The sequence below is a fragment of the Homalodisca vitripennis genome, chromosome 5 (genome assembly GCF_021130785.1).
Source record: "Homalodisca vitripennis isolate AUS2020 chromosome 5, UT_GWSS_2.1, whole genome shotgun sequence".
Lineage (NCBI taxonomy): Eukaryota > Metazoa > Arthropoda > Insecta > Hemiptera > Cicadellidae > Homalodisca > Homalodisca vitripennis.
Window position 1 is genome coordinate 183209782 of NC_060211.1, and position 20547 is coordinate 183230328.

Genomic DNA, 20547 nt, shown 5'->3' on the forward strand with positions numbered 1-20547 from the left:
GATGATGTAATTTATGAACATCCCCTTATCCTTTTTTAAATAAAAATGTATACGTTAAAAAATTATATTAAATATTCTTTTACTGTAAAACTAATTTATATAAGGTCTGCTGGATTAATCCTCTCTCTTTTCACAAAGAAAAGTTTTGGATCTAGGTCAAACCAGAAAACAATTCACGATGTCGGGACATACAATTAAAATACATTTGATTATACCTGTTTTTCCTCACAGTCCTTCACGAGGTCCTCGAGGTTTCTGTTGATTCGTGAGTTGGTCTCATTGGCCTGCTCGAGTCTCTGGCGGATCCTCATCAGTTCCTCGTTCAGAGCTTCCTTCTTCCTCGCCATGATGGACAGCTGGTTGCTGAGGTCTCCCCTTTCTCTGGATACTTGTGCTAGCTCTAACTCTACCTGCGGGAATACGATTTGTCAGGTTGGCTCTACACCAGGGTTCATACAAGTTTGAAAGAACAGTTAAAAATAGGCTGGCTTTACATCAGCACTCATAAAATTTGAAGAGATAAAAACTTATTTAAATTCTTGACTGAAATTCCACAGTTGCGCATTTAACTGAAATATTGAGCAATACTGAGATTGACTTAAGAGAACCAACAACAAAAACAAAAATGAACGTTTTTGTTGTTTCGTTTCATTGGGTTTAACAATTTGCAAACAAAAATGTCACATCAGCTCCTTCATCAATAATACAGTTACATTCTTCTTCTGAATCAACCCTTCTATCAGTTGGCTGAACTTTAAAGAGTTATGATCATGGTTTCTCATATTAGCTGTGTTCTAAAATTTCTATTAATTGATAACAATTCTAATTTTGCTTTACACAGTTTTATAAATATACTCAGCAATTCTCAATCAAATTAGCAAATAATAAACATTTAAAGATTATTAAGCTTTCCAAAGGTGAGTAGACTGAGATTGGTTCTTCTCAGGGATGTATATAGAAACTTATTTCTGGGGGGGGGAGGCTGTCACACTAGATGGTTTATAAATTACACCCCAAAACAGGAGCTCAGAATTTTCCCTTCAGAAATTGTTGAGCATTAAAACCTCATTATCTTGTTCTAGCTTTAAAAAATTGCTTAGTGCAATTTTAATGTTTGCCTTTGAAAACCATGGGGGGTTTGAGCTTTTAACGCTCATGGTTTCTCTGTGGTAAAATTTAGAACTTCTTTCCAAAAATTGGTGTAGATATCAAGACAATTTCCAGAAGTGCTCACATGCAAAAATCTATCCTGAAGTGAATTAAAAACAATGGATAGATTTAAAAAAAGTTAATTGACTCAAAACTACTCAGGTTAATAACTGATATTATTAAAAAATACAGGTCTTGCAGGAAGATCAACAAAAAGCCAATGTAGAGATTTCTTGGAACTTACTTTCTCTTTCTCAATCTCCAGGAACTTGAGTTTTTCGTGGAGTGAGACTTTGTCAGAGTCGAGGTCTAGCCTGACTTGCTCAGCTTGCAACAGCTCCTTGCGCAGAGAGCCCAGGTCGTTGTTCTGGTCAACCACCTGACTCTGCAGAGCTGCCTTTTCTTGCTCCAGCTGTCAAAACACAGAGATACAAGGTTAGTCCGTATTTATAACACCATGTAAGAATCCTATCTATTAGCACCAACAGCATTATGGACGATTTGGATGGTAAACAATAATTTGTTATCATCATAGCTGAATTTTTAGTACAGCTTTTAAGCATTCTCTATTCCATGAGGATTTCAAACTGAGATTATTGTTTACATACCCGTCTGATGTCTTCGAGCAGTCGTTTCTTATCATGTTCAAGGGCAGCAGCGAGACCTTCTGCCTTGGACAGTGAATCGTGGACATCAGACCTTTCCAGCAGCACTCTTTCCAGTTCCAATTCCACATCTCCTATCCTCACATACATACAACTATTAAATAGCTGAAATTCTAGACTTGTAAGAGTTATTATTAATCCAATGAAGTTTTTATGGCAACCTCAGTACATATATAACATAGCTTTAGTGGGAAGTTTGATTTAATGTGAATGTTTAGTTCAGCTCAATTTCAATTTCAAACTTGATTCCTAGAATCTGAAATCCACATATGAAAAGATCTAAAAAAAAGTCAATGACAAAGAAGCTCAAGATAAATCTTTTGCATTGTTTCAACATAAGAGACACCTAGACTACAAAATCAAGTGTAACCTAGATGAAGAGGTGTTATTATCTCATCAGCTGCATACTTGACAATGCACTATGAGAACACCTCTTCGTCTAGATTTACTGGCAATTTCAAGTTTTTTCTTAGTGGGTTTTATGAGGTCTTTTTTTTAGCATTTTTGAAAAAGTTAACATTTGATATTTGTTCATATTAATTTACATATCGAAGAAAAATGTACATGTACGCCATAAATATTTTCAAGACCGTCAAGTATTGGAAAAATAATTTTTGTGTGGCAACATTTCTTTAATTTGATCTTGAGTTAAAAGTTAATATTAAAAAGTTCCAAAACATTTTTTGTGTTGTAGTTTTAGACAGGTAATTCAAAGATGGTTTCAATAATTTAAAGAAAATGTGCTAACTAATTATTGTGAGCAGTCTCAATTAAAAAATTTAAAAAACAAAAAATTAAATTTTTTATTGAACACTGAAATGATTGAACAGGGAATGAATGATTTTATAAACCTGCTTTGTCTGAATGAGGAGTGATTGCAACAAATGTGTTGAAGAGCTTGACGCTGAAGAGTTTTATAAAAGCTACACTAACCACTGCTCATCTCCACCTGAGCAAGCAGAATCTCCGCCTCCGCCTTGTGCTGCTCCAGCATGTCCTTGGCCAGATACGCTTTCTGAGTTGAGCAAATGTGATGAAGAACTTTATGCTGAAGAGTTTTATAAAAGCTACACTAACCTCTGCTCTTCTCCACCTCAGCAAGCAGAATCTCCGCCTCAGCCTTATGCTGCTCCAGCATGCCCTTGGCCAGGTACACTTTCTGAGTTGAGCAAATGTGATAAAAACCTTGACACTGAAGAGTTGACAAAAGCTACACTAACCTCTGCTCTTCTCCACCTGAGCGAGCAGAATCTCCGCCTCAGCCTTATGCTGCTCCAGCATGTCCTTGGCCAGGTACGCCTTGTTGAGGTCCTCCCTGACTGTGAGCAACTCCTCCCGGAGTCTGCTACAGCGGTCCTCTTCTGTCCTCAGAGACATCTCCCTGGCACACCAATAGAAATGTCTACACTCTCTTGGTCAGTTGATGAGGACAACACTTATAACAGTACTAAGCGCTAAAGCTCATAACTCATTTGAAAACATGTAGTTAGTACTTTTAATCCTTGCAACTTTTATTCTGAAACAAATAAATAATTAACAGTTTATATTATAATAAGTTAAGAACTGACCTCATCTCTGCGTCCTTGTTCAGTCGATCGACCTCGTTTTGCAAGTAAACTTTCTCATCCTCGAGAGTGTCCACCATCTTCTGAAGCCGACTGTTGGCCTTCTGAACCTTCTCATAGTCAGCACTCAGAGTCTCTAGCTGTAACATGAATATTGTAATATTCTGTTTTTATGTATACAATACTTTAGCTCAAGATATGACACAAGTTGTAGTTTGCTGTAAACCAATTATGTGACTAAGGGAAGGATAAGAGGATAGAAAAAATACATAGAACGACAATCTAACTTGTTTCAACTACAGCAGGTTTACTTTGAATTAGGCCTGTATAAATTTAGATTTATTCCACACACCCCTGTGTGGTGTGCTCTTCAATCAGAATCATCCCCCCAAAGCCAATTCCTAGTTACACCACTGCTAGACACATATTACATAATTTGGTGACATTGCATGATCACTAGATATAAATCAAACCAAAAGCCTGCAATTTCTTGTATAAAATGTGAATCATGACAGCTTTTCAATATAGAGAAGCATAGTTTAGGGACAGGATTCCAAGATCTTGAGGAATAGAAACACTCCCAGTATCGTAATGTTGACCAATAATTAAATATGGCGGAGACTAACTTGTAAGATCAAAAATAAGGCTACATTAACTTTCTCAATGGCAATGCCTGGGTAAACGAACATTTTAAAAAACATAACTGGAATACATTATTTTGGGAGTGCCAAGCTTTATATTTTTATTTTTATTTATAGCTTTATATTAGATGGCCAAGCATACTAAGACATCGGACTATGGATCAGAGTTAGAGATAGCGCAGGTTCAAATCCTGTCTGTGACCGTAGCACTTTTTATCAGTACCATCGACCTTGTACTGTATCGACTCTCCCCCTTAATCTGTTACATAAAATCTCACACAGGCCAGTGGCCCATGAGGACAGGTAAAATAAAGATTAAAAGGAAATCAGCCGCTCCTTTAAAAAAATTGTATTTTTTCATAATAATTCACATGAAAGATTAACATTTTTTCTATTAAACGTGCAAACGCAGCTGATCAATCAGTAGAACTAACAAAAGTCAATAATCAAAATGGCACATTATTTATAAAATATTATATGTTAATTTTGGAGAAAATTTGTAGGTACTTAAAAAAAGTGTTATTTAGTGTGCTTGGTTTCATTCAGTGTGCAATTTTGTATGTACTTTGAATGATAACCCTCAAAATGTCTTAAAAATCAAGATAATATTTTATATTTTGGTTTTTTTTATTTTATTATTATATTTTATATTATATTTTAAGAAACGTTTGACTATAAAAAATGTTACCACATATATATTTTTGCACAAAACGAAAAATTGACGGATACAAATATAAAGTTAAGCCGTTTTTTATAACTGTAAGTTAATTGCTAAAAATAGGGGAACTTTTGACTAATATACCAAAAAATTCGGGAACTGAAAATTAAAATCAAATACTATTTCTTAACTGTTGGATTTTTGTAAGTCTGTTCACTAACCTTGTTGATTCTATAAAAATCCAACATACCATTGTATTAATTTCCAGTCGGTTCTTGTCCCAAAAAGCGTTCTTCTCCGCACGAGCAGAGTCCAGAGACTTGACGAGCATCTCCCTCTCAGTGGCCAGCTGAGTGGCCTGTGCCCTGGCAGTGTCCAGCTGAGTGGTCAACTCTGCCACTCTAGACTCCAGAGAGTGAGTGGTCTCCTCACAGTTCTCAGTCTGTCCTCCTTTGCCACCGACAGTTGCTCCTTGCTGGCTTGTAACTTCACCTACACAAAGTATGACATCAAGAATAGAATAATTGTTAAAACAGGGATAGGATAAAAAGCATAAATATTTATTATTATTATTATTTGTTATTTACTATTATTATTCATTATTATTTTATTTATTTATTTATTATTAATAGTAGGTCAGAGTACAGGATAATATGCTGGGGAGGAACTTTTATACGAGCTTTTAAACCACTTGTACATTGCAAAAAGTATTTGTGAGATTGATTTTAAAGGACAAATTCAATTCGCCTTTTCCATATTTTCAACAGTTAAAGATTTTACCCACTAAGATCTCTATTTCTATATTAAAGTACTAAAAATGTTTTTTTTTATTAATATGTGTGCAAATTCTTAGTTGAAGGGAAAATATTTACACATTAAGATTAAGAAACCTAATTGAACATTTTATACTAGAACGTTTAATTTTTATAGCTCTAGATTATTTAACAAATTGCCAAAACAACATAAGCCATGAGACAAATTGTGGCAAAGTTATAAAAATTATTGAGAGAATGGTTAGTGTTTCAACAAAACATGGAGACACTTTAACAAATAATAAGTTAGTTATAATCTAGTATTGTTCAATTGTATATGTCAAAGCTTTGGTTGGTTAATTAGTTGTTAGCAAAAAGTTATGTATTTTTAATTTTCATTTGTAATACAGTAGTTATTTTGTTGTTATCTAAAACTATCATAATAGGCAGTAAGCACAGTTATTAATTGTGATGTTCAAGCTGATTTTAAATGTGTATAAATGTTTTGCTCCAAGCTCTGAAAAACTTTAAGTTTTTATTTCCGATTAATGAAGGAACCACTAATCAGGTTAATAGTAATCTTAGGGGCCATATATTTTTCTCAATTTTTTGTATTATTATTTTTATTTAGTAAATGTCTTATAATGAGTTTAAAAAAAATAATTAGTTATATAGGTCAGCCTGGATAAAATGTATATTTTTTGAAAAGTATTATTATTTTTGACATGTTATACATAACATGTTTTAGAATGTGTTCTTGAGAAAAATAAAAAATTTTGATTTATTGATTGATTTACTTTGTAGCTGCAAACTATCCAGCACATGAGAACATATATTACCCACCACGTCGTAAACAATTTGTTTTCTGTAAATGTTTGTATTTTTATTTAATTACTTGTGATTGTGTTGTTGTACCTGTTGTGGTATTAATTTAACTTAACACAAAACGTGGATACTTAAAGATGTCTGAGTGTTGACAAAATGCCTCGTAATTTCACAGTATTAAGGAACATCAGAAAGTAAATTCATTAATATTATGGACGTTCCAGTAGTATGAATTAACTGCAAAAAAAATGCTAAAAAGGATTTAGAGGTAGTGATGTTATTATTATCATATGTTATTCTGACCTGTAGTTCGTGTATGTGCAGCTGGTACTTGTGCAGTGCTGCCTGAACAGCTGAGATAGTGCTCTCTGCAAATGCTGGGGACGTTGGAGTTTCGCAGTGGGGCCTCGCTTGGGGGAATCTGTAAGGGAAAAATTTAATAAACCAACCAATATACAGTTCTTTGTTTAAAGTTTGTTATTGACGATGGAAGGTTTTAATAGGATAACAAGGATTACGGAAATTTTTCCATCGTTATGGTTACAAAAGGTATAACACACCGTGGAGAGAAATTTGAGAAATTTTTTAAATGTAAACATATTGAGGCTTCATACATAAAATTTGCAAACCAACTGCTAAGCCAACCTTCGGTTGAGATTAGAGACCACTTTTGAGTAATCAATATTAAATAATCAAAACCACTTAACTAGGAACCCTAAAAAGAGTTATACCAATTAAAGAAACCTCAACCAACAAAATTCATACCCACACCATAACACTAAGGTCTATAACCAAAACATAGGGCCAGAAGCAGCTTGCCCTATAACCCCTTCCAACTTCTCCTCCTGCCATTCACCTTCCTGATCAATTGTTTAGATGACACGACGCTGTGCCAAAGAAGGAGCCGACATAGATTTTCGTGTTAGTATCCCACTTTCATCCATGCCGGTGTGATTGTGTTTCTCGTACTTGTGACTTGTGCTCGGGACCTCGTTCTCTGCAGTGACGCCTGGACTAGGAAAATACAAGCAGCTTTTTGGTTGATAGTTTAAACCATTTTCTTTCCATTCTTTTCTTCTTTCTGTTCTCTATTTTTTCATGTACTAATATGATAACCCTTTACCAGGAAAAGTAATAAATGTCCCAGCTAACACAGCAGAAACCAGGTCCTTGGAAGAATCAAGAATAAAAACAAACAAAGGTAGTGAAATATCTGGGTATAATACTGGATGGGAGGCTTACTTGGAACCCACATATTGAGAAAAAAAGTACAGTGAAAATGGGCCCTTGGGCGGCCAAAGTGACTTTGGACCTCCCGGCATGCCTGGGTGGGGCCTGTAAGAGGACTCTTTGGATTTAAATGGGGATTGAAACCCAAAATGATATACTGGATCTATGAAACTATAATAAAACGCGATGGTCACATATGCTGCTTTAGTGTAGTGGCCGAAAGTAGAACAAACAAATCAGCTGCTAAGAGGCTACAGAGTCTTCAAAGGCTAGCTTGCTTACAGCATCACAGGACCGATGAGCTCCTGCCCAAACAACACTTGCAATTGGAAGCGGGTCCTGGGAGTTACACTCCTCTGGGACAGGAGGTGATGAGGACAGCCGCTCTAAGCGGAATGAAGCTTCTTCTAGGAACAAAGGTAATAAATTACCTCCAGGGGTCTTAGAATGGTCACATGAAGATAATGCAACAATTTCCTTAACAGCTGAAATTCTAACCAATGTGTCAGAAGACAATGGTTAAGAAATACTCCTTTAAAAAAACCATATACTGTCTCTATCGATGGAAGGGAGAAATGGATTAAAGAGGAGGCCTACCCTACAAAAGGAGTCCTGAAGTTTTACACAGATAGTTCACCCCGCCTAGTTTGGGGACTCTAGGGCAGGATACGAGAAATATATGGACCAGGAGTTAAAATGGCAGTGCCCCTGGGAAAACATGCCATGGTAATCCAAGCAGAAGTCATGGCAATAGACTCACATGTATCCAGAAGACTCATACAAATGAGGACAAAAGGAAGGAGTTAAAATACTTGATACTATCTGATAGTCAGGCTGCACTAAAGGCACTTGATACCTGTTTGTCTGACTCGAAAGCAAGTCTGGGTAATGTAAGAATGCTCTAGCTGAGCTGGTTACGAATAAAACAGAGTAACACTGGGTTGGGTGCTGGGACCATGAGGAAGCATTCATGGAAATGAAAAAGCAGACATCCTCGCCAAAAAGAGAGCGGAGTCCATAATGGTGGGGCCTGAGCCAGGCTGTGGGATAGCCTTCTCCAACAGCAAAGCTCTTGTAAAAGATTGGGGAAAAGAGGATAAGAAATATTAATTGGAGTAGAGCCTCAGAATTAAGACTATCCAAAATGTTTATCTCTCCTTACGCTAAAGGATGGGCAGCTCTCAGAGTAAGTAACAGAGTATGATCAGAGGAATATTAGACTGATATTAGGGAATGTTGACAGGACATGGCCCCCTAAGGAAACATTTTATGAGGGTTGGGCCTTAGCCAGACTGACGAATGTAGACTCTGTGGAGAAGAGGGGGAATCAGTAGATCAGATAATTTGGTTAGATTGTCCTGCCATCTCAAAAATTCGGATTCCTGGGAGCATATCTCCTCAAGCCCCAAGCATATCAGAGAACAGGAGCCTTCAAATCTGATATGCTTCTGTAAAGCTTCAGGCTTTGAGGACACAAATTTAAGTAAGGGAGGTGCAAACGGTCCTTTTAGGACTAAGCACAAAGGATAAACTGTCCTTCTCCCTCAGGACAAAAAAGAACACACAGGACCTCTAAATATATTGAATTGCCAGCTGGGACTACAGGCCAAATTTTATTAAAGGAAAATTAATTACCTCTTCCATTACTATCAACTGGAAAAAGACTTTTCCAGAGTCTATTCATACTAGATAGGACCTCTGACCACAAATTTTCTCATTAACAGATATGCTGTTCAGCAATGAAAACTAAAGAAAATCTTGTTTAAAATGTTTAGTTTAGACAATCAAACTTGATAGCTAAAAATGGATGAACAGGATAGGTAAAGGAATAAATTGAGGGGAATTAACTAAAAGATAAGAATTTCTAAAAAGGCATCTCCAAATTGATATCTTCATCTTGTAGCCACAGCCTGACTCAGTTCATTGGTCAGTTACCTAGGAGGGACTGCTTTGTGACGGGGTGAGATGCACATGAGGAGTGGGCTGTGGCTCAGGGTCTCTACCCTCAGAGTCCTGGATGACAGCATGTGCGATGTCACGTAGTGCGCTCTGCAGAAGCTCGATCGTCCTCCTGCAGCCGAGTCACTTGCGACACTCCAGTTTCCGCTTGCGAGCACCTCTCCTCCTGCACAGAACCATTAGGATATACACTCTTTTAATTGTATTAAGAGATGAAAGATAAACTGTACTTTGGTATTGTCCAGAGGATACTCTGTCCCTATCTACTAGTTGTTGGTAGGGTTACTAAATAAAATTATTAGATAAATTCATGAGCACTTATATAGAAAAAGAAAAAAACTTAAGTTTACAATTTAATATCGCTCACATGATCTAAGCTTGATTTGGGTACTATCTTGAGGGATGCTTTTCTTTTTTCACCAGAAGTGCAGAGTGGCACCGAAGTTTTGCTCTGATGGCCAGTGGCATTTCCGATCACTACTTTCCCAACCTCATATCACGTCCCAACTTTTCTGATGTCAGATTACCTTGGACGATTGTATCAGATTTGGCACGTGATTTTGAGGTACAGAAAGTACCGGATAGGAAACGCCCTCGGTCAACAGTGCAAGCTTCGGTGCCACTCTGCACTTATGGTAAAAAAAGAAAAGCATCCCTCAAGATAGTACCCAAATTCAAGCTTAGATCACTTGAGCACTTCTAAAGGTATCTTCAACTTTGGTACTAATAGTAACTAATTTATGATAACCTAATTTTAAACCTACTTAAATCGTTGGTCTTAAATCGTGTGTGATAAAAAGTAGTATATAGGGACAGAGTGGCCTCTGGATAATACCAAAGTACCAGACAAAATAAAGAAGTTATTTAAAATTATACTCAAAGATTGAATTACTTTCTGATAACAAATACAAAAGCTACCAGTTTAATAAGTATTATTTAATCTTGAATCTTACTCTACCACAACGAACATGAATAAACTGACACCATTCACTTCCGCTTCTTTCAGTATTGTTGTTAGTATTACTACAATATTTATTATTTGTTACTTACTACTCATTGTTACCTATTATTATTGTTATTGTTGACTCTTACTATTGTTGCATGTCGCTCTTTGTTATAGTTGATTCTATGTTGTTAAATAATGTGCGTTATTGTCCACATACATTCATCACATAAATACAACTCTGTTATTTATGTTTGATACTGTAGTTATTACTATTATCTGAGCCACTACTACAGTATGTCTATTATTTGCTCTATTATTGTCTATTATTGCTATACTGCTATACTTATATTTTAATAATTGTTATTTTTCCTCTTTTTTGAACTTATTTTCACTAGTATTTATTTTGCATTGTATAGCCTATGACTGCATTTACATGTTTTTGGTGGATTGTTAACTATCTTGGAAAATACATAATTTTTGTGCTTGATATTGTGTAAAACATGTGTTGCCATTGTAATTAATGAATAAATAAATTACCCGAGGATGTTACCTAGACTTAAGGCCACTGTTAATAATGGGACATTAACATACTTTGTAAAACTACAACTAAATAGTTACAAAATTGTATGTCCCCCCACCCCCCCCCCCCCCCACCCCCCCCCCCCCCCACCCCCCCCCCCCCCCACCCCCCCCCCCCCCCACCCCCCCCCCCCCCCACCCCCCCCCCCCATTGTTGATTCGTATTGAACTAGATTTTTTTTGGAAACTAAAATCAGTTTTGAAAGTATAAAGGTTTAAGAAAACTGTTACAATAATAATAATAGTAAGCATGGAAAAGGGTTCTAATGTAAATAGAATAAATAATTTGTATAACTTCCGTATATAAAGAAAATGTGTTGGATACATATAACTTAATGTTTAATAACAGAATGTTTGACAGACTTATGTGTGTTTGTGTAAACTCCTCTATAGTTTTAAAAGCTTGACATTGAACCAGTGTTACAGTTGTTGAAGTAAAACATGTTGTTCACCTTCCCCTTTTCTTGGCATTTTCCATGTAACAACTCACCCCTGGAGACGCATCTCTCAGGTTTCACACTTTTTCCTGTTGAACCTCGGATAAAATTGTAATTCAGTAAAATATAGTTCAGTTGTAAAATTAAATCATCTTGATTGATGTATTGCAAATCATACTTTGTACAGTTTAAAAAGCTAGACAACAAAATTCAAAGGTCAATTAGACAGTAATAAGAAGTAAACCACTCTTATGCTGATACATTTTAGGAATATTAATTGATCATACCATTAAATCATTAAATTCTGGTCTTGTACTTACTGTTAGTTAATGAGCACCTTTGTGGTAATGAGATCAAACAGAGCATTGCGATCTGAACATTAAGAGATCCGTATTCGATATTATATATTCTCCATAGTTTGAACTAATTAGAATAATGTCGATACAGCTAGTAGAGTTTTTTTTAGTTATTCATAAAGATTTCAAAGTTACCAATGTAAAATCCAAACTGTGCTATAACATTTTGAAAAAGTTTTCTGAATTATTGGTTTTCAAAATATCTATATAAAATCAGACGTTATTAGTAATTTTTTGTTTTATTCTCTCTGTAATGCTTGCATAGGAAATTTGAATTGAAATAAATAAATTTGTATTGTTGTAGCCTGGTATTTTTTATATAGCTATAACAATGCACTTTATGTATGCGGTTTAATTTCAAAAATAGAAAGATCCTTCAAAAATTATTGTTTTCATTGAAAACAGCAAGATCAGAAGATCTAGATAATTGTTTGTAGACCCTTTTTAACCAAAATACATGAGCCATCCCAAGATTCGTCTCTGAAAAATCCAAACTGTAATATGAGAGTATATTTAAAAACTTATTTTTTATATATTACTTAAGTTGTGCTCATAACAATCTGTTATCTTTAACTTTAAATTCAACTGTGACAGCAGAAAGAATCTTTTATTTGGAACTCTTAACGGAAATTAAGAGTTTTGTAACAACTTGTAGGAATTCGAATGCACAAAGACTCTCCCCCTACAAGTTTCTTTTTTTTGTTCTCTTAGGACAAGAAGCTTATAAATTACACTTAGTCCTATAAGAAACCTTAGCACTGTTTTCCGGAGTCACATGGTATTCAGGATGGGTAAGGTTAGGGGGTAGGAGCCGCCTCCTATCGAGATCCATGAGGAAGAATTAGGACACTAAATCTCAAAGTCATGTCTCCCCGGAAGAAGGGAAGGCCTGCTCTGAACCAGCCTCTCCAGTCAAAGCATGCAGGGAGGTGGCACACCCTTGTTGGGGCTAGCAAGAACCTCTGATACTTAGGGGAACGAACCTCACCAACTACAATTTTCATCTCCCACAGTAGTCTTAGACCTAACGGATTACCCTTGCCCTTGCACCCCAGAATCTCAACATTTGCGGTTAATGATGTGCCGCTCCTGGACATCCATAAGGTTGCCCAGATTTAAGTGACACATTGGTTTTTGCTGTGCCCAGTGGTAGGTTCAGCTGGTAGGTATAAACCAGCCAGAATTGATCCCTGCTGGGTTCACAAGTTTGTTTACAAGTTAACATTGTCTGTGTCTCAGGTCTACTCTGGACAGAAGCGGTGAGGTAGAGAAGTATCGCGCAGGCCAACTACAAGCTGAGAGATTGCTAGATGCCCGAGAAACAGTCCCACAGACAGCAAGTACAGAGGCTTGAGAGTCAGGTTGGTACTGTTTTCTTGCAGAAGAAAAATTAGTTCCACCCACTTTTTTGTTTTTGTAAGTGTTTTATAGTTTTATAACAAAATATTACTATATCTGTATGTATAAAAAAACTGGACTAAATCTTTTACCTTTAGGTCATTAAAATTTTACAAATTCCAAAAACATTATTATAATAACTGTATTATATAAGGTAAGTATCCCTTTTTTTTAGAACATACTATAAAAAGTTTTGTTTTCTACTAACCATAAAAATAAAAGCCGTAGGTTTTCTCAAATTATTTATTGTTTTTAGTGTTTTCTAGTTTATTGTAAATAAAATGATACCAAATATAGTTAAGTTTACAGTTCATAACAGGTGATGAACATTTTTACAAATTTATGTGTTTTTGATCGCGAAAACCACACTTCTTGTACTACTTTCTGTTTTTACAATAAAACTAATTTATTTACCCAAAGACTCATAGAAATCTATACATTTTCTACAAAAAAACTAAATTTGTGACGTTTAGGCTGTTTTAGAATTTGAAAATGTGTATACTGAACTATATTTTCCAGTCACACCACCCCTCCTTTTTACATACAAATAACAAAAAAGACTTTTGTCACTCATTGTAAAAAATTATGAAAATATTTATCCCAGTTACATATTATCATTGTATTTTACTATTAATTGTAAACAAAATAATACCAAATACAGTTAGGTTTGCAGTAAATTGTTTTTGCAGAAAAATCTGTAAAAGATTTTTTTTACAGAGTTTAGGAAAATAGCTTGTAAACTGGGAAAAAACTGCTTGGCGTTTAGGGAAACTTTTTTTTGTTTGAGAAAAATACTATGGGCAGTCAGATGGTTAAGAATTGAAGTCACCAAACGAACATATGTAAAATTGCGACAGGTCCAGTTGTTGCGAGACCAGCTGAGTCAGGAGGTGAAACGGCGGCAGATGTACGTGTTGCGGAGCTCGCGCATGGACCGTGAGGCGTCGCAGCTGCGCCAGGTGCTGGGAGACTCCCTATCCCGGGTCAGTCAGGACCCGTCGCTGGACGCCGGGGTGCTGGAGCAGGAGGCACGCAAACTGGACACGTCCCTGGTGCCCCTGGCCCTACCTGCCCCTCGTCCCCCACACCCCCCACAACTAGCTACGGATCTGCATGTTCCTGGAAGTGGTCCTGCACAAGGGATAGATCTCAGCTCCCTTGACACAATCCTTTCCCGTGGTACTTCACCAATGGAAGTCAGATGAATTTACGGCTGCAAGGCTTCATGAATAGAGTACCGCACTTTGGAGAGCGATCAACGATAGTAACTCAAGTAACATCTCATAAATATATGTTCTGTCTCGTTTTCCTTAGCAAATATGTGTCCGTTTGAATTTATGTGGGTACTGATAAAAGAAAAACTGTATATTTATTTTGAGGTAAATTTTCCTGTGATTATATAAAAACATCATCAGATATCAATAAAAGAAACTTGTAGCTAGAATGAATTTTTAATTAAAATAGCTAAAAAAGACGAGAAATAACATATATTTGTAGACTGTTAGGATAGTTTAATATTATGATGCACTGTATGAAGTATGGTTCTTCTTACTGAACACTGTATAGCTACTGTAATGAAGCCCAACATGGAATCGACCACAGAAAGCATTTCTTCTGCATCCACTTGAATGTGGAGCAAACGTTATGGAGTTTATCAGCTAGAAATTGTGGAGAGAGTGTTTTCAAGGGAAAACAACCCTTTTTAATTAAGCCACTGTTGTTTTTGAACCTGTGTTGCATTTTTCACGTATGACGTATAAAACGAAATAGAATATATTTCAGTCTTGAATTTATAGTCTAAAAAAATGGCAAAGAAAAATGTCCTGACTGTTACTTGAAGTTTAACTTTCCAATTTCAGAAAATATAGAGAATGGTGTATGCTTTTCAGTTTTTGTTTAAGAACAAAGTGACTTATATTTAGTTATATTTAGCCTATCGTTTTTAGTTACCGAGAATTTCTTCCAGGAAACCCCTTTCATTTTATAGTGTAAATTTAATTTGTTATGAAAAATATTACCTACTTAGTTAAAGTATTTTTCTTATGGACTTTCATTCTTAATATAATAGAATTTCACCAGGTCAACAAATTTCGATTTCTGTAATTTTGTTTTAAATCTGTCACAGATTGAGTAAATAGATTCATTTTCAATGTTTTAATGAATTATGACAATCAGATGTCATAAAATTTTGAAAATCCAGTGTATATTATTTTTTATTGCATTTACTAATAATTTTTGTAGCGATTTTTAAATTCATAAAAATAAGGAAATGAGTTATATTGGAAAAATCTGTTTATTAGTTTTAATTTTACTAATTGAGACTAAACTGCCATAATTATTGTAGAAATAGTTTAGGTTAGTTGTGTCCGAGTCTGCAAAAAAGGCTGCCATTGAATTCTGTATACAGAAAACTTCCAAAGCGGGTTTCTACTTTTTCACTTTTTATGATTGGGGTAGTTTAGTTATTAGTTTAAGTTACGAGTGTTTTAAACGAAAAATATCAAAATGATTATAGACTTTTATAACCTAACAGATTATTGTTGTTTAATTTTTGTTTGATTTATTGTTGTTGTAAATTGTGTACATAGTAAGCAAATTATAGTATTCAAGGTATGTGTACTAGAAATATAGTAATTACTTAATTTGTATATATAGTGTTGTTCTGAGGTTTATTACTATCTTAGCGATAGTACTGTCTCGCAGTTTTAGTATATAATACTGTATTAGTATATTGGAGTAGAGGTTATTTTGATGTTTGTTGATTAAACAACTTTCTGTTTGACAAAATTTAGTAAAAATTGATTTTTTTGTTTTGGAAATCGTTATGGATTCTAGATTTACTCAAAGACTTCAGTTTGTACTCAATTTTCACCTAAGTAACCTAAAAATTGGATAAATAAGTTAAGAGGAATTTTTAGTTAGCAGAAATAATTCCTCAATAAAGCCATATTAAGTCAGTTATTACCTAACATGTATTATAATTTACTGTGAGTACATATGTACACACTTTTACGCACTCACCGACTGTACTGGAATTTAAAACTCTAGAACCAGTAGAAAAGTTTCCTAAATTATTACATGTTTGTATGAATATTCCTCATCAAATTAGGTATTTAATTTGTAAATGAGATATTAAGATACATTTGACATTTTTAGTAAATTTACAGAATTCTGTAATTCCTCTCAAATGTATATTATGTAGATAACTTCCTGAAATTTCTCTACGTAAAAGTGTGTATAGATTAAATTCTTTGAATATGTCTTGAATCCATTTTTGGAATTAAAAAATCCATTTGAGAGTTAGAATACAAATGTTGTGTTTTAGGCAAACACAAGAAAATGTTAAAAAATTGATGATTACGTGCAATTTTATAGATAATTTTTTACGTAGGTATGTTTAATTTTGTTCTATTTGTCAGTCACACGACGGTGTGACCGTTAAAGTGCTATTCTAAGTCTCACAGTAGTTAGATTTAGTTTTACATTTTTGCTGAACGAAGCACTCTACCTAACATATGAGTGATGTGTGTGATGGTGAGGAGGGGGAGGGGAGGGGGAGATAACAAAACATTAAACCCTTCTGTTGTTTTTATAGTAAAGCTTACCTTTCTTTGTGGTCCAATCACTAGTAGTATGTAATGATTTGTTTGTTTTGGAATACTCATAATTAACTATTAGGGCATTTACTTTAGAGGTTATTAATTTAGTACATTGAAATAGTACAGAAAATGTTTATACATTCTTATAAATTTCAGTTTTGAGAACAATTTAGTATTAGACTAAATAAATTTACATGTAATTGTGCACACTAAAATCTCACAAACGATCTTTCATACATAAGCCTTGTAACATTAGTTTAATGTATGGTTGGTTATTTGAATTTTTCAGAAATTTTTAAATAGTCCAACGAATTCAGTGACATTAGGTGATACAAAAGAAGTTTTTTATATCAATTTTTAAATCAAGATTAAACTTAATATCATAGATTTTTCACAATTTTATATATTTTATTATAACACATCAAATTAAACCCAAAGTTCAGGGAGTAAACTCACTTTTGTGAAATAAATTATTATTTTGTTTTAGTATATTCTAAATGCGTAGTTTTAAAAACTCTTTTAGTAATAATTATTTTCACCTAATTTGTATTAATAATTAATTTTCACAGAAACATTTCTAAATTATCTCGAATTATTCATATTTATTTGTTTCTCATTACTAAATAGCATCTCAAGTGTTGTATTTTTATTGCCTGTTAGTATTCTCACTTCAACATTCTAGATGTTATATTCATATAAAAATGATCACTATGACAAAAACTGCATTTGCAAACAAACACTTAAATAGTAGTGAAATAGCACTAAACACTCAACACTGTGCAACACGTGTAGTCGTCAGAAGCGTTTATGATTTTGTTAATAGTGATATATTAATATTTCTAATTAATCAATGAAATAGTGTTGTTATTTCTTTGTTATCATACTGTAAAATATTTCTTAGCTAGAAAAGGAGAACCAAAATAATTAATTCACTTTAATGAAGCACAAAAAATATACATGTTTTATAAACACAAAGCAATGTATTTTAACATTAATTATTTTAATTATTCGTACTTCTAGCTTTTACATTGTCCCCTCTTTACAGCATATGTGTTAGTAACAACATACATTACTGGTAATCTTAGGTTTGTTCAGACAGTGTCAGCTACCGCATTTTCGTATATTTTGGAAAAATTTAGTGTTAAAATCATACTTTTTTCTTAATTTTTGAAAATGATCGTATACATAGTAACAAATTTTGGTATGTCCCATCAGTTGTCACAAATACAAAATTTAGAAGTTGGTTATTAATTTATTTTGTTTTGTAGTGCATATAATCATCTAGATTTTAGGCATATTTTGGAAACATTTAGTGTAAGAATTATATTTTTTGTAAATTTTAATATATTATCACACTTCACCAGGGACAGTCCCACCACTTAAAAACATTAGTATTGTAATTTTTGTATAGTTTATGAGTAATGATTTTATACCATAATTATCTTCACATTTTTCTGAACAAAATAATGTATTACACGTATAGGTTTATAGTAAAAATGGGTTTTTTATGTTTAAAGTATGGTTACAAAATACTGCAAAATGGCTGCCATCTGTGGAAAAAAATTACTGCCAGTCTGAGGGTCGTGTGTACATTCATAGCCAGTTATTTGTTCATTATGATATAATTTTCGTGATGGAATCAAAATTAAAATTCACCTCACTTAGATCAACACTCGCTTGTGCATTTAACCAGATAGGAAAGACTAGTTGTAAACACAAAGCATAATAAAGAGCATTGAAATTTCACCTGATTTTGTAACGACTGAACCAAGGATTGGATGCTATATTTAATCACGTATGTAAACAATGTACTGTTAAAACCCCCACCAGACACACACACATCACTCACACATTTATTCTAGTCATTTCGTGTCGACAAGTAGAATATTGTGGAAATTAGAGGTTTAAGTTGTGTATTATAAGTTTTGACGCAAATGTTAACCTCAAACAGCCTCCCATATGTGTTCACTCTAGTGGTACAAACAATGTGCAATAAAAACTATATTTACTGTAAGTGTATAGATATTTAGGTAGAAGGTTTTGCCTTATCGTAGTGAAAACTTGCAACGATATACAAATCGCTCCGAGGGAAAGTATTTTACAATTTAAACTATCACCAACTAGCCTTTCACTAAAAATCCTCAAATAGATTTGTCAGTAAAAATTGTGTTTATTTCGTATCCAACTTTTTATAATTTCTAATAAATATGGACACTTCGAAACAGTTATGTATCACATCTTTTATCCAAAGTTGAAACATGTAGAAAATAATTTTTTGGATTTTCCTGCAATATTTCCAACTTGTGAGAGATTTAAATTTCACTAATTTGAAGTTATTTTATTGTGGAAACTCTTTGGTAGGAATCATTTCTTTATTTTTAGGAATCATTAACTTTATTTAATACGGATACATTTTGGACTTAATTGGAAACCCTTAAGTTTTCCCAGTGTTTTTTTTTTATCAAACCAATCTGAGTCACTATGCACTGCTTTTAAAACTTCAAAACTATTCCCTAAAATCACATTAGTATTCCAAAAGCAGTAAGTGATTCTTTAGTGATTTTTTTGTCGTATGTGTACTTATTTTAATTACAGCAGATACCAGTATATGATAAGTTTACCAGTACATTGAGCTGAGGATTTACATTATAGTCCAGGAGCCGAGAGCTAATTTCCATTGTGTAAACTAACTGCATCGTTTTTCATCAAATTGTTGAAGAATTTCCAATAAAAAAGAAATTGATTGTCAGCTGTGCTAGTTTTTGAGAGGGTCGAAGAGAGATTATCCCTTTGTTAAGTGTTCTTTTCCTCTTAGGACAAGAACCTTAGAAATTGTTCTTAGTCCTTAAAGGACCTTTGCGCTGCTTTCGGAGTGACAGGATATTCAGGATGGATAAGGTTGAGGTTAGAGGCCGCTTCCTGTCAACATCCATAAGGAAGGATTTAGGGCACTAATCTCAAGTCATGTCCCCTCGGAAGAAGGGAGAGCCAGCTCTGAACCAGCCTCTCCAGTCAAAGCAGGCAGGGGTGGCACACCCTTGTTGAGGCTAGCAAGAACCTTTCTGAGGTTAGGGAACAACTCCAACAGTCATCTCCCGCAGTAGACTAGACCTATCGAATTACCCTTGCACCCCAGAATCTCGACATTTGCCGCTCCCAGTGGTGTGCCGCTCCTGGACATCCATAAGGTTGCCTAGATTTAAGTGACACATCGGTTTTTGCTGTGCCCAATGTGGGTTCAACTAGAAGAGTAAACCCTCTAGGGCTTATCAAAGTATCAAAAATATTTTTTTTTCTCATATTTTTTTTGGCTTGAAGCACTTCAAACCACAATTAGATAGGAAATTTCAATCAGTGTCATCCAACCTCAAGAAGACTGAATATTTGGCTAAAAATGACGACTGTCCTTTTTATCTCATGATGGGTTTTAGCTTTTATTTACATGCTAAACATTTGGTCATAAGAGTGTCATGAAAAATAATTATCATTTGATATTATTAAACCTACCATTACAGCACCCACCACTACTAATCCAACTGACAGTCAATTTCTTTAATGGGGGAAATTCGTACATCGTTTTCACAAACCTGGGTCATACAATAAAAATTGTCTCTCGCCTCCTACACACAAATTTTACTATAGTTTTATGCCTCGTTGAATACGAACAACAAACCCTGTACGTGCCACTGAAGTCCAATATAATTAAGTAGTGAAGTTGTAAGTAAGATAAGATAGTGCCGTGTAAGGCACTGACGTATTGTCCAGTACTGCCAAACCATTGTGGAACC

The 20547-nt window shown here is 34.5% G+C and overlaps 2 protein-coding genes across 2 annotated transcripts in view; one reads left to right on the plus strand and one right to left on the minus strand.

The window, feature by feature from the left end:
* LOC124363773 (rootletin-like) overlaps window positions 1-9912 on the minus strand; it is a 42092-nt gene extending 32180 nt beyond the window's left edge. Inside the window, 12 exon segments of the mRNA XM_046819035.1 lie at window positions 216-410; window positions 1394-1561; window positions 1758-1888; window positions 3035-3195; window positions 3383-3519; window positions 4929-5123; window positions 5126-5170; window positions 6559-6665; window positions 8123-8141; window positions 9421-9549; window positions 9551-9610; window positions 9865-9912. Coding sequence (XP_046674991.1) covers window positions 216-410; window positions 1394-1561; window positions 1758-1888; window positions 3035-3195; window positions 3383-3519; window positions 4929-5123; window positions 5126-5170; window positions 6559-6665; window positions 8123-8141; window positions 9421-9549; window positions 9551-9610; window positions 9865-9912 — 1395 coding nt within the window.
* Window positions 9913-12998: 3086 nt separating this feature from the next.
* LOC124363305 lies at window positions 12999-19799 on the plus strand. The gene is made up of 2 exons (XM_046818535.1): window positions 12999-13123; window positions 14018-19799. The coding sequence occupies exons 1-2, from the start codon at window positions 13073-13075 to the stop codon at window positions 14363-14365; spliced, it is 399 nt and encodes a 132-aa protein (XP_046674491.1). The 5' UTR covers window positions 12999-13072; the 3' UTR covers window positions 14366-19799.
* The last annotated feature ends 748 nt before the right edge of the window (window positions 19800-20547 follow it).